We start from the raw sequence: 13,009 nt of genomic DNA, 5'->3' as shown, positions 1-13,009 counted from the left end.
AGCCGCCCACGGAAGTGGGGGTGTGGGCTCCCCAGTTTGCCCTCTCCCCGCCCCGCGACCCGGCACACAGGCTGAGGGTCACAGCATCACCTGATGCTCTCGTCGCTCCCCCCTTGGTGTTATCGGCCTGGTCCCTGGAGGCCCCCAGGGACAGAGGGCCAGGGGCCTGAGGGAGGCCTCACACAGGAGGCCTGAGGTCGAGCGGGGATTTGCTGGGACAAGAGGAGGGGGAAGGGCATTCCAGACAGAGGGAACAGAAAGCACAAAGAAGCACAAGAAAGCCAGGGCGGGGTGCAGACAGCGTGGCCTGGGAAGGAGGCTCAGAGGGATTGGGTCGGGCAGGGCGAGGAGCCCCAGAGGGTGGTGACCGGGAGGGGCACAGGTGGCTCGGTTGGTCGGGCTGCAGTGGGGGCGGGGGGGGGGGGGGCTCTGTCGGCAGGAAGGGAGGGAGGTGAGGAGGAGATGGGTAGAGGAGAGCTGCTCCCCTGTCCCGAAGCCCAGGGCAGGGGAGGGGCCGCCACGGAGGAGAGGCAGCCCGCAAGCCTGTTGCCATGGAGACCAAGCAGCAGCTCCCAGCTCCTCTGGGGAGAAGGGCCTCCCAGCCCACCTCAGCCAGGACAGTGGTGACTCATGGAAGGGGGGCCTGGCGGGGGGGGGGGGGGGGGGGGCAGGGCGACCCCCTTCCCTCCCGAGCTCAGAGCGCCCAGGTGAAAAACAGGTGCTGAACAGGACCCCCCCCCCCGCCCCCCGCAAAGCCCAGCGGGCAGGCATTAGCCAAGGAGGGTCCACCTGGTATTCTGGAAGCTCCCGGCAGGTCTGCAGCCCAGGGCTGGAGGCTGCAGGGGGATGCACGCTGAGGACGACACAGCTCCAGCCCAAAGGATGCTTATAGTTCAAGAGGCCTCGTGTGAAGGCACAGAAGGAGGGCGCCGAGGGCTCCCCGAGCCTGCAGGGTAGTGGCAGCTCCCTGGGAGCACCAGCGAGGGGAGCGAAGAGACAGGCTGGGTGGGGGCAGGGCAGTCAGGGAGGGCCTCCTGGGTAGGAGCTGGGGAGTGAGCCGTGGGGGAATCCAGGGGGAGAGCATTCCAAGAGCAAGAGCTGGAGGGTGGGGGTGGGGGGGCGTCACAGGAGGCAGACAGGCCGGGGGAGGGAGGAGGCCAGGGGTGTGCGAAGGGGTGGTCTGAGAGGGTCTGGGGGCCACTTCGAGGGCTGTGGCTTTAGCTTAAGCCAAGGTAGGGGGTAAGAAGGAGAGTGAGGGGTTGGGGGGCGCTTTAGGAAGTATGACTCCAGCTCGAGGGGTGAGCCAGGGACCAGGACCCGGGGGGGGGGGGGGGAAGGAGAGTCAGACCTCGGTGGGCCAAGGGCTGTCGGGGACCCCGAGGGTCCCACGGGAGAAGAGCCAGCGGAGGCCCAGCTGCGGCCAAGGTTGCCATCTGGGTACCCAGGGGACCTCGGAGCTTGCGCCAGCAGAAGCCGGAGCTGGGGGCGGAACTAACAGCCTGTCCCCCGCTAATAGCCTGCTCGCACTTCCTAAGCAGGGCGAGCCCATAAAGTAGCAACAACTCCACCAGCTTCTCGTGGTTCCGCGGCCCCTGAAGGCTCACACGTCCCCCGTGTCCACCGGCACAGCAGCTGGGTCCGTTCTTGTACTGTGACACCTGGCCCTTTCCCAAGGCATCACGGTCCTGCACCCCATTTGCGCCATTTGCAGGGTCGCGGGGGCTTCTCGGCCGGGCTCCCACCCCCTCTGCCCCCGGCCGAGCAGACTCCCCCCAGGGCCCCCAAACCTCCAACTGGGCCCCCGCCAAACAGGGACGTGACAACGTGCAGAGAATCAAAGACACTTAACAACGGTCTGAAGGGCCCGCTCTGATCACCTCTGTACCTCCCCAGTTCCACGGAGGTCTGAGCCCACACAGGAGTGACAGGGAGGTGACACAAGGGTACACTGTGTCCCCCGCCCAGGCAGCGGGGGCCAAGCTGCCATGACACGTGTCCGCCCCAGGTGCCCTCGCTGGCCCCGCGAGCTGAGCTCCTCTGTCGCCCCGTTGCCCTCAGCACCGGAGGGTTTCCTTTTCTCTCCCCTTCTTTAAAAAATAATAAAGACATTTAAAAAGGACTGAACTGCTTACTTCAAAAAAAAAACAGCAAAGACTGGGATTTTCCCCAGGGCAGCTTAAGGCCTACTTAAGAAAGCTTGAGGACGTAACAGCTCCAGGCTCCGAGCTGTCAGCACGGAGCCCGACCCGGGGCTTGAACTCTCGAGCCGTGAGATCATGTCCGGGGCCGAAGTCGGACGTTTAACCCGCGAAGCCCCCCAGGTGCCCCTCCACTTTTCCTTCTAACAGCTGCGCTCACTGGAGAACGTGCGATTTGGGGGCGGAGGGCTTTGTGTTTTGAAATCTTCTCCAAAGCGAGGAGCTTCACTCAGTCGGCCTCCGGCTGCGGCTAAGAAGAAGCTGGGGGCCTCCCACCCCTGAGGGTTCGAACGCCGCCCCAAGCTGTCCTTGTATCTGACACCTCTTGCTGAGATGAAGACAGGGTCGTGCCATGCTTCCGGAGAGGAGGGGACAGCTCTCTGGGAACGGCCACTGGAAACGCCCCCCGTCCCAGAGAGCACCTGCCACATCCCAGACACCCCCCCCCCCCCGCCAGCCCCGTTTCACACGCCACCCCCAGGCCGGTGGCATCTCGGAGAAGCAGACAGACCCCAGGGGGATCTTCCTCGGAGACCCAGCGCTGCTGACGGTAGGAAACCCCACCGGGTCCTGCCGGCCCTGCCCCCTGCGTGAGCTTCCCGTCACCGCCCCAAAGTGCCCGCGACCCGGGGCCTCCCCACCCCCCACGCTTACTTACCAAAGCGACCCATCATCATCCTGCAAACAGAACAGAGAGGGAGCCGTCAGAGGGGTCGCTCAGAACGCGGCGTGAGGAGGCCACCCACGATGGAGGGAACGCAGAAGTCGCGGCCCCCCCGCTGCCCCGTTGGGGGGCTTTTTATAAAGAGGTAAATCCCGTTTCGATAGAGTCTCTGCCCCTCTAATTACAAAGGGCAGGTGCTCGTGTGGATTTCTAAATGTCGGCCCAAGATCGGCAGCAAACGGCCACCTTTCTTCAAAACATCCCTTCGATGCCATTCGCCACTGGTGGGGAGTTATGTCACGGCAGCGGTTAATGGAGAGAACGGTTCAGCAGAAGACAGGTCTCCTGGAGCCGCTGAACCGTAAGCTTTAACGCCCAAGGGTCGCCCTGTGCAACGGTGCAAGCACACCTCTCGTTCAGGGAGTCACGGAAGAATCCTGAATAGCGCAGGCTGGGCCCTGATTCCTGCCTGCAGACGCTGAAACCACAAGGCACAGAGGCTGGTCCCTCCAGCACGCAGGCCCTCCCCCTGCATCGACCTTCCCGAGAGGCACGGAGGTCCTTATTTCGTCCCCAAGTCCCTCCACACTCAAGTCCTTTGGCTCTGTCTTACTTAACAAACATTCTCTTGAGCAGTTACTAGGCGCAAGCCGTGGAAATAAAGAAACAAACACCCCATACCAATACATGCCACGGCCCTGCCCTCATAAACCCCCATTTCAACACGGCCCATGGGTACCCGTGGGCACTAAAAGGAAGCCAGCCACTCCTGCTGGGCAACCGCGGAGGGCTTCCCGGAGGAGGTGAGCTCAGCGTGGCCTCTAGGAAAAGAAATGGGAAGGAAGGTAGGAAGCCCAGCCCCGTGAGGACGAGGGACAGATGGAAGGACAGAGGCCTGCCACCCAGGCAGCCCCAACCCCCCGACTAGATGAGGACCTGCCCAGTCTGATCCAGCACTGTCAGCAAATACGGTGTCTGTTGTTTTAAGCCACTTGGTTTGGGGGTGGCTTGCTACACAATTGTGGACAACTAACATGCCACCCCCCCTCATTCCCCTCAAGCTGCCTTCCTGCGGCTCCCAAACAGGCCGGGCTGGTTACCATAGGCCCACTAGGGGTGCCAGGCTGGGCACCACGGCCCTTGGCTGGGGTCTCCCCTCTCCCCCTCCCCCCCGCTGCCACGGGCGTGGAACAGACACGCCGCGCATCAGGCCACCCATCAGGCCTCCGGGCAGCGACTCCCCAATTCGCCAGCTCCCATGCCGGGAGTGGTTTCCTGGGTCAGCCTCGAGTTTTGCGAGACCGTCCGTGAATTCGTGACACAGTAATTAATCACTCCGTGAACAGAGCGGGAGGAGGGTTCACCGAGAAGATCAATCTCGAATGTTCTGTTTCATCTGAAACAGGTTTGGTCGAGAGGCACAAACGGCAAGTGAATTTTAAAGCTCCTTCACGGGGTGTCGTGGGGGCTCCTAAAAGCCACACGCAAAATTTACCATTTGATTTGCTATTTTCGATAGATTTTGAAGCCTTTTAGACTTCTTAAAAATTGCCCTCTGGCTTTCTCTAAGAGGCGAGAGACGGCTCGGCACTCTCTCAAAGGCAAGTTCTAATTCAGACGTGTGGCTCCCTCTCCGACAGAGCGGATGCAGGGACAAGGGGTCCCTAACCATTCTGAACACCTCCTCCCTCCCGCCCCCTCTCTACATTCTTTAAGATCACCTTCTAAAATAAGGAGTGAAAGTCCAAAGGCTTTGGAGAGTAACTCTGTTCTCACACAGAAAACTTTGAAGACTTTGGCATACCCACCCGACAAAAGCCCCATGTTTCAAGTTCCCCTTTTCCGTTTCTTCCTCGTAAAGAGATCTTGAATGTGATCAGTTACATTTTTACTTGTTTATTATTCTCTGTGTCTTTCCAGAAACGATTTGGGGCAGCCGAAGTACGTTCTAATTCCTGCACCGCACATTATTTATTTTTCTATCTGGGAGAATTCCTCATTTAAATACCAAACCAGGGGCGCCTGGGCGGCTCAGTCGGTTAAGCATCAGACTTTGGCTCAGGTCATGGTCTCACGGTTCGTGGGTTCGAGCCCCACGTGGGGCCCTGTGCTGACAGTTCAGAGCCTGGAGCCTGCTTCAGATTCTGTGTCTCCCTCTCTCTCTGCCCCTCCCCCGCTCCTGCTCTGTCTCTCAAAAATAAATAAACATTAAAAATTTTTAAATAAATGCCAAACCAAACTGCTATCTTGCCCTTCCTCATGAGAAAAAAAAAATCTTTGAAGAAAGCACACGCAGGACATAAAGCTAGGGCAGGACTTGCATGAAAATCTCATCCTAAGGCTGGGCGGGGGGTTGTCACATGGAAATCAGCCCCCCGTGTACGTGCGGGTCCCCGGCTCCCACAGGCCCACTTACTCGGTGGTTGTGGTCAGCTCTTCCGTGATGTGGCTGGAATGCAGCAGGCCTTCCCGCTTCTGCAAAGCCCAAAACGAACAGATAAATATACAAATACGTGGGCAGGCAGAGGGGACGGGAGGGAGGGCATCACTGGCAGGGTAAGCGAGCCGTGTGCAGATGGCCCTGGGGCCGGGAGTCCGCCTGAGGACAGCATCCGAGCCACGCCCATGGCGGGTGGGCTGCAGGTGGCCACAGCGGGTGACCCTTTCAGTGGCTGGAAACTGCCCCCTCCCCTCCCCCCAGGCTCTCCACCTTGCCCTGAGAGCTGGCAGCTATGGGGGTCTCAGGGGAAACCCTAGCTCCCAAAGGGATTCCCTGGTGCCGTGCCGCTGGGAGAGTAAGTAAGGGGCACGAGGAACACAACATAGGGAGGTGCACTTGACTGAGGCAGGGGCCCCCCCGCCCAGAAGTCATGTCCATTCGGAACCTCAGAACGTGACCTTGTTTGGAAACTGGGTCTTTGCAGATACAGTTATGATGAGGCCATAATGTGGTCCAGCATGACTGGAGTCCTTATGAGACACACACACACACACACACACACACACACACACACACACACATACACACGGGCACAGAGGGAAGAGGTCATGTGACGACACAGGCAGAGCCTGGGGGGACACATCTACTACAAGGCCAGGAATGCCGAGGGCTGCCGGAAGCCACCAGAAGCCGGAAGAGGGAAGGAAGGTTCCTCGCCTGGAGGCTTCAGAGAGACTGGGGCCCTGCCAACCCCTTGATTACTAGGACTTCTGGCCTCCGTTACTAACGCGGGCTGCAAGGCTCGGGCTGGTCCCGGTTTTCCTAAGCCATCTGACCCCTCCGTTACCCTGGGGAGCTCGGCCTTGACCCGGCAGGTGGAAATGCTCCTTCCTGGCATCAGGCGAGGGTCTGTTGTTTCAAACAGCCAGGTTGCAGTATTTTGTTACATATAGCAGGCCCTGGGACGTCACCCTGTGCGTGACAGACTTCTCCGAAAGCCCCACGGGTGTGAAGAGGCAGCAATGGTGGGACTGAAGGGGGTGGTGGTGGGAATCGGGGGCAGCCTGCATGTCACGGGACCGCAAGGTGCAGCTCGGGCGGCCAGCCCACCCAACCGCTGCGAGCCCCTCGAGCCCACTCTCGAGCCCCTCGAGACACAGGGAACTCCCTTCCTGCTGGCCAACCCACCATGGACACCTCTTGAGAGCTGAGCTCCCCACCCCTTCCCAGCTCGGCCTCCAGGGAACTCTCAAGCAACCAGCATGGGCGGCCATCAGTGGCCTCAGGGCCTCGGCCTGATTCCCAGGAGACTCAGTCCACCGAGGGAGGTTGGAGACACTTCTCTCGCTCACGCGTCCAATGTGCATTAGGCACTTCCTGGGTGCCAGGCCCAGGGCTGAGTACCCCGGACACGTGAAGCTGAGTATTTCAAAGGTTTATAGCATCCGCTCAGTTCTATGAGGAACTCGCTGCAACTCAGAGAAATCAAATGGTCTCCCAAGGCCATGCTGCTATGTAGTGAATGAGACCCCTGTCCTCATCCCTTCTCCATGGACCCCCAGATTCCTTGCATCTCCCATCTCAGACCGGATAACCGCACGTGGAGGGACAGGCCCCAGGGCCTGGGAGGCAGGCTTCTGAGGCCTGAGGCCAGTCAGTTCCTGGGACCTCCTCTTGATTCACACCCCTTTGGACGTGGCCCTAAGAATCCTTCCGTAACCCTGGTCAGGCAGGAGGCACCAGCAAGGGCTTGCCCGGGTCAGCAAAACTTTCTAAAAACCCAAGAGATTTTCTTGGACCAAAGTGCGGGCCTGAAAGGAAATACCTTGATTACTGAGCTACACGGCACCCGTGGGGCCCCCGAGTCTGACGGACGCGCCCGCGTGTCCTTGGGAAGCCTTTCCCGGCTGGCTGCCGCGAGTGAACGTCCAGGAGAAGGGCGGCAGGGATGGTCTCTGTCTCCATCACCACCACTGACCACAAACATCCCTCCTCGGGAAGCAAGCGGGGCCAAGTGGCAGTGGGTGACCCTCGCCTGATGCCAGAAAGGGGCGTTACTGCCGGCCGGGTCAAGGCCGAGCTCTGGGGGTAACGGCGGGGTCAGACGGCTTTGGGAAAGTGGGGCCGGCCAGAGCCTTGCCGCCCACAGAGAGCGGAGGAGGGCAAGTGTGGAGCTGGGCATCACAAGTGCATAAGCACGCAGACGTCCAGGCCCGGGCGTTAACCTCACGGGTCTCGTGTTCGGAACCCGAGTGTTTTCCGCGTTCAGCGTCCACAACAGCCTGTGCGCACAGTAGGTGCTTCATGCACATTTCGCAGGACAAGCGCCGAACACAAAGCCACTTGAGGGGTGTCTCCCCTCAAAGGCAGAGGACACGGCAGGAAAGGCCCCACCTCGGTCAGGAGGGCCCTGGCTCCTGCTTCCACGTCTCCAAGTGAAGCAAGAGAATGAACTCCAAGAGAGAGAGCCGGGGAACAAGGGGGCTAACGGGGAACAGACCCGGAGGAGCTCTAACCGGGGCATCTGTTCATGCCGCTGGACTCAGCCCTCTCCGGTGAGGGGCAAGCTCGTTCAAGAGAACTGAATTCCAGCTACTTGGCTTTGGAGACAGATGAATGTTCTTTTAAAAAAGTCTGGAAAATTCAACACGCTCGTGCCTCTGAATCCGCCTCCCTCTCCAAATCAGGGCCGCTGCTCTCCCGCTCCAGTCATTTGGACCAAAGCCAGGGTGAGACACACACTGGGTCAGGCGGGGAGGACAGAAGGTGGCCTCTTAGGGGAAAAAGAAAAGGCAGCAGGAGACCTACGGGAGGCCCCGGGCAAGCCCACCGCCCCATCCCATACTCACCCGCACCACCACCACCTGCACGGACACGTGCTCCGGAAGGCGGATCGGGGCCCGGAAGTGCATGGCCAGGGCGACGAGGAGGTGAAGGATGGCCACCAGGTTCTTCCCGTGAATGGCTGGTCGGGGGAGGGAAGAGGGAGCAGCTATAGACCAGGTGAGGCAGGAGCCCGGGGCCCCGGCCCACAAGGCAACGAAGACGTTGCGTCCAAATGAGACCGCAGAGAACAACCATGGAGAAAACAGTGCGGGCCGCGGAAACACGATGGTGACGAGCACCCTGCGTTTCTGTTTTCTTTCCTGTCGGCTTCAGGTAACATGTATGACCACTTTCAAGGGCACGGGTCTGGGGGCTTTTGGGGTTTTTTTGAGAGTGAACACAAGCAGAAGAGGGGTGGAGAGAGAGAGAGAGACAGAGCAAGTAGGAAAGGGGCAGACAGAGAGAGAATCCCAAGCAGGCTCCACTCGACACAAAGCCTGACATGAGGCTCGATCCCACAACTCTGGGATCATGACCTGAGCTGAAATCAAGGGCTGGATGCTTAACTGATGGAGGCACCCAGGCGCCTCCAAAGCAAGGTATTTTTAAAAGGCGTCAACCAGGGGCGCCTGGGTGGCGCAGTCGGTTAAGCGTCCAACTTCAGCCAGGTCACCATCTCGCGGTCCGTGAGTTCGAGCCCCGCGTCGGGCTCTGGGCTGATGGCTCAGAGCCTGGAGCCTGTTTCCGATTCTGTGTCTCCCTCTCTCTCTGCCCCTCCCCCGTTCATGCTCTGTCTCTCTCTGTCTCAAAAATAAATAAACGTTAAAAGGCGTCAACCGGGTAGTGTGAGAAGGAGACAGAATGGGCAGGAGAGCGAAATTAGCACAAGGGAAGGGGAAAGATACAGCTTTGCTCCAGCCCTCGGGCCCAGCCGTGGTCACAGTGAGTCCTGAGCAGACTTCACGGCTTGCAAAACCCCCCCACCGACGGCCCCCACGACCCAGGAGGTAGGCTGGGGTCTGTGGCAGGTCTCGATGCCAAGAAACCAGGCGCCAGTCTCCTCCCCACAGCCTAGAGCTCATCCCTCCGAAGCACAGGGGCCCCTGGTGGCTGCCGGGGGGGGGGCCTCTGAGCCGGGCCCTGACTGCCCTGCTGGGGGGACGGCACCTTCTGGCTTCTCTCTCTTTTCTTTAACGTCTTTTTTAAGTTTATTTATTTTTGAGAGAGAGAGAGAGCGCACAAGTGGGAGAGGGGCAGAGAGAGAGAGAGAGAGGGAGGCACAGAATCCGAAGCAGGATCCAGGCTCCAAGAGCCCGACGCGGGGCTTAAACTCGTGAGCTGCGAGATCATGACCTGAGCCGAAGTTGGATGCTTAATTGAGCCCCCCAGGCGCCCCGGGGCTTCTCTTGCTTCATTTAACCCTTCACCTTTCAGACTCCGCCTCTAGGCTGGAAATACCGTGAGGTCACCTGCCTGTAGTGCCAGCACGCTCCGTGACATACCCCGGGGGCCGGCGTGATTCCTTTCCCGAGGACCTGCCACAGTGGGTCACGGGTGAAACAGCCCTTTTGGTGCTGGCGCCACGGGGACCTGGGGTTGGGTCCCTTCCACGAGCCCCTCGGAGCTCCTCCGTCTTTCCCCTCCTTCCTCTGCAAGCCGCCCCTGACGCCCCAGGCCAGAAACAACTCCTCTCTCCTCTGAAGCACGGGGCACAAGAAGATAAGACGGGAGACCTCCTCTCTCACCTAGGAGCTGGCTCCCAAGCATGGGGACGCCGTCCTGTCCCAGCCGCCTCCCATGGGGCAGCAGCCTGAACGGGTTTGGAAAGCACAGGCCCAGAAGCGCCAGCGAATGACACCGTGGAGAGCCGAGGGGACAGGCTCTGTGTCCCCCGGGACTACTCACAGTCGACGGTCCACTGGAGCGCCCAGCCGTGGGGCCGCAGCAGGCCGTGCACGGCTTCCAGCACCGTCTGCAGCTTCTGCCTCTGCCCTACCTCGGACTGCGTCACCTCCGCCACGTTCAGCTTGCAGCAGGCCAGCTTTTCTGCAACAGGAAGGGGCAAGAGCAGGAGGCAGGGCGTCAGGGCCACCCGCTCGCCTGGCCGCAGCGGGGACCCTCCTGTGCCCTGTGCCGGGGGGGGGGGGGGGGGGGGGGGGAACACGTCGTCCCCGAGCAGCGGGGAGCCGTCAGGACGTGGACCCCCGCAGCTCCGAGCTTCCCAGTCCTTCCTTGGGGAAGGACGCCTGGACGGAAAGGGGTGTGGGGTTCGAGGGTACACCCTGGGAACGCTCCGTGCACACAAAGTGGAAAAAGCGACTCGAGGTGCCCTCGAAGCAGGGGGCTGGCGTGCAGGGAGGGAGCTGGAGCCCAGGAGGCCGTGCGGTGGCCTCACGGCGGGAAGGGGGCTCCGAGGAAGAACACAGAGGGTCTCGGATGTGGCCTTCCGCCTCCCCGCGCTCACGGTGCCCTTCTTGGTTCTCTGACACCCGGACGCCGCGTAAGGACCACGAGGAGCTCCAGGTACCGCCGCTACCTCATCACCCACGGGGAGGGGGGAGCAACCCGGCGGAGCCAGACAAGACCGGCCACCTGGAGGTAGGGGACTGACCCCGAGCCCGGCCTCAGCCACAGGGCCCCTCCACGTCCCTGCCTGCTAAGGCGTGGGTGTCTCCGGACGGGTCTCCTCCGGGAAGCAACAGCAGCGGCACCGCAGAGGCAGAGGCACCTGCGGGCCGTGGCACCGACGGGAGGGGCAGCGTAAAAGCAGCACAGTCCAGGCTGGTCTCAGGGGTCCCCCCAGAGCCCTGGGCTCAGCATTTGCTCTGGACGCCCTGCTGTTTCAACGTCCTCTCCCCAGGTCCTCTCCTCCCTCGAAGAGAAGAAACGCAAGCACTTTGGACGCTCCCTCCAGGATGAGGTTATACAGCAATGCCTGCGGGGCTTGGGACACGCCCTCCCTCCTCCTCCCTCCTCCTCCCTCCTCCTCCCTCCCTCCCTTCCTCCTTCCTTCCTCCCTCCCTACTTCTTCCTTCCTCCCTCCCTCCCTGCTTCCTCCCCTCCCTCCTTCCTCCTTCCTTTCTTCCTCCCTCCCTCCTTCCTTCCTGCTTTCCTTCCTTGCTTCCTCCCTCCCTCCCTCCCTCCCTCCTTCTCTCCCTTCCTCCCTCCTTCCTTCCTGCTTTCCTTTCTTCATTCCTTTCTCCCCTTCCTCCCCTCCTCCCTCCCTCCTTCCTGCTTTCCTTCCTTCATTCCTTTCTTCCCTCCCTCCCCTCCCTCCCTTCCTCCCTCCCTCTCTTCCCTCCTGCCCACCTACCCACCTCCCTCCCTTCATCAGCTCACAATATGAGCACCTTCTGTGCACCAGGCACTGTCCTGGGGCTAGGTGCAGCACAGACCAGAGAGCTCTCTAGAGGGGAGGCACCACATCTAAGTAACATCAGGTCGGCAGCGGTGAGTACTAAAAACAAAACAAAACTTTGCTGCAGGGGATGGGAATGGTCCCCATTTATATATTTTGATGTCCCTCCGCATCGAGTAGGTCCTGGCTGAATAACCCACAGCTGTCTGTCTGCATGATCACCCTGAAAATACACAGCAGCCCCCCCCCCAGGTGTTATAGGGTGGAGCAGGGGATCCTGGGGAAGGAAGGAGGGTTACAGAGCTGTGTGGTCTGAGAGCCTCGCCCACCAGAAGGGGGCGCCCAGCACACCTCTGCCGTCAGCTCCGCCAGCCGACCCTGCAGACTGAACGCGGCCGTGGTACCCGGGCGGGGGGGGGGGGGGGGGGGGGGGGCTGGGGAGGAGTGATGGAGACGGGAAGGGACCTGTGCTAGCTCGTTAGGGCTGCAGTTCCAGAACACCACAGACCCGGGACTTAAGCAGTGAAAATGTACGTGCTCACGATCCTGGAGGATGAAAGCCTGAGATCGGGGGGTGGACAGAGCTGGCTTCTCCGGAGGCCCCTCTCCTTGGCCTGCAGACGGGCCGCTTCTCGCTGTGTCCTCACATGGGTTTCGCCCCTCCGGCCCCCACCACGTGTCCTTGTCCCGATCTCCTTAAAGGGACACCAGCCATACGGGTTTAGGGTCTACCCCCCAAGGACCTCATTTTAACTTAACGACCTCTAGAAAGACCCAGTCTCCATTCGAGGACCTGGGGGTTAGGACTTCAACTTATGGATTCTGGGGGACACAATTCAGCCAAGACAGGACCCGAGGAGGCTGGCTACTCCTGGGTGCTGCCTGCGGCTGTCCTGGAGGGTTCTGCCCCGTGGGAGAGAATAAAACATCTGGCTGCCGGCATTTCCAGGCATCACTCTGCCTACGGACCGGCTGCGGAGGCGGCTCAGGGCTGTGCGGCGGCCAGGGCCTGCCTTCAGAGCCCAGAAAGGGACGGAGGAAGGGGAGGGCGGATTCTCGGATGCGACAGGCAAACGGGGGTGATGCTGAATGCGGGGCCGTGGACACTCCTTACGCCGGAAGGGCCTGCCTCTTGCAAGGAGAAGGGAGTGCCCGGAGTTAGAAGCAGGACAGGAGCCAGCCGGGGAACCCCCGGGTCCCCAGCGTGGGCACCCTCCCTCTGCCCACAGAAGGTCCACCCGCAGAAGAGTCACATCCACCAAAACCTGACACCTGGCAGGGTCAGCAGCTGCCTCAGAGTCTGCTCCCAAGAAGAGGGACACGTCTGGGGTCCTGCCAATGACTTGCACTTGGTGATCTCACGAGGCCCAACCCAGTCTGCGTCCTCACAGCCACTCCCGCCTCCTCGAATCACCTTCTCCTCTACCCCTCCCTCCCGAACACGGCGCCTGCCTGGTGCCTCCGCCCTCATGGCTGGACCCTTCAGACCCCTCTCCGGGCCCCTCCGCTTCCCGACCCCTTCC

The 13,009-nt window shown here is 60.9% G+C and overlaps 1 protein-coding gene across 3 annotated transcripts in view; it reads right to left on the bottom strand.

The window, feature by feature from the left end:
- Positions 1 to 13,009, bottom strand: part of PARVB (parvin beta) — a 105,352-nt gene that overhangs the window by 18,878 nt on the left and 73,465 nt on the right. For all 3 annotated transcript variants that reach the window (XM_047867986.1, XM_047867987.1, XM_047867988.1), the window contains exons 5-8: positions 10,034 to 10,174; positions 8,152 to 8,267; positions 5,279 to 5,337; positions 2,857 to 2,876 (exon numbers count right to left, since the gene is read on the bottom strand). In XM_047867986.1, coding sequence (XP_047723942.1) covers positions 2,857 to 2,876; positions 5,279 to 5,337; positions 8,152 to 8,267; positions 10,034 to 10,174 — 336 coding nt within the window. The remainder of the gene's footprint in view (positions 1 to 2,856; positions 2,877 to 5,278; positions 5,338 to 8,151; positions 8,268 to 10,033; positions 10,175 to 13,009) is intronic.

The sequence above is a fragment of the Prionailurus viverrinus genome, chromosome B4 (genome assembly GCF_022837055.1).
Source record: "Prionailurus viverrinus isolate Anna chromosome B4, UM_Priviv_1.0, whole genome shotgun sequence".
In the NCBI taxonomy this organism is placed as follows: Eukaryota; Metazoa; Chordata; class Mammalia; order Carnivora; family Felidae; genus Prionailurus; species Prionailurus viverrinus.
Note: the sequence above shows the minus strand (reverse complement) of the source record. Positions and strands in the feature narration are given on the sequence as shown.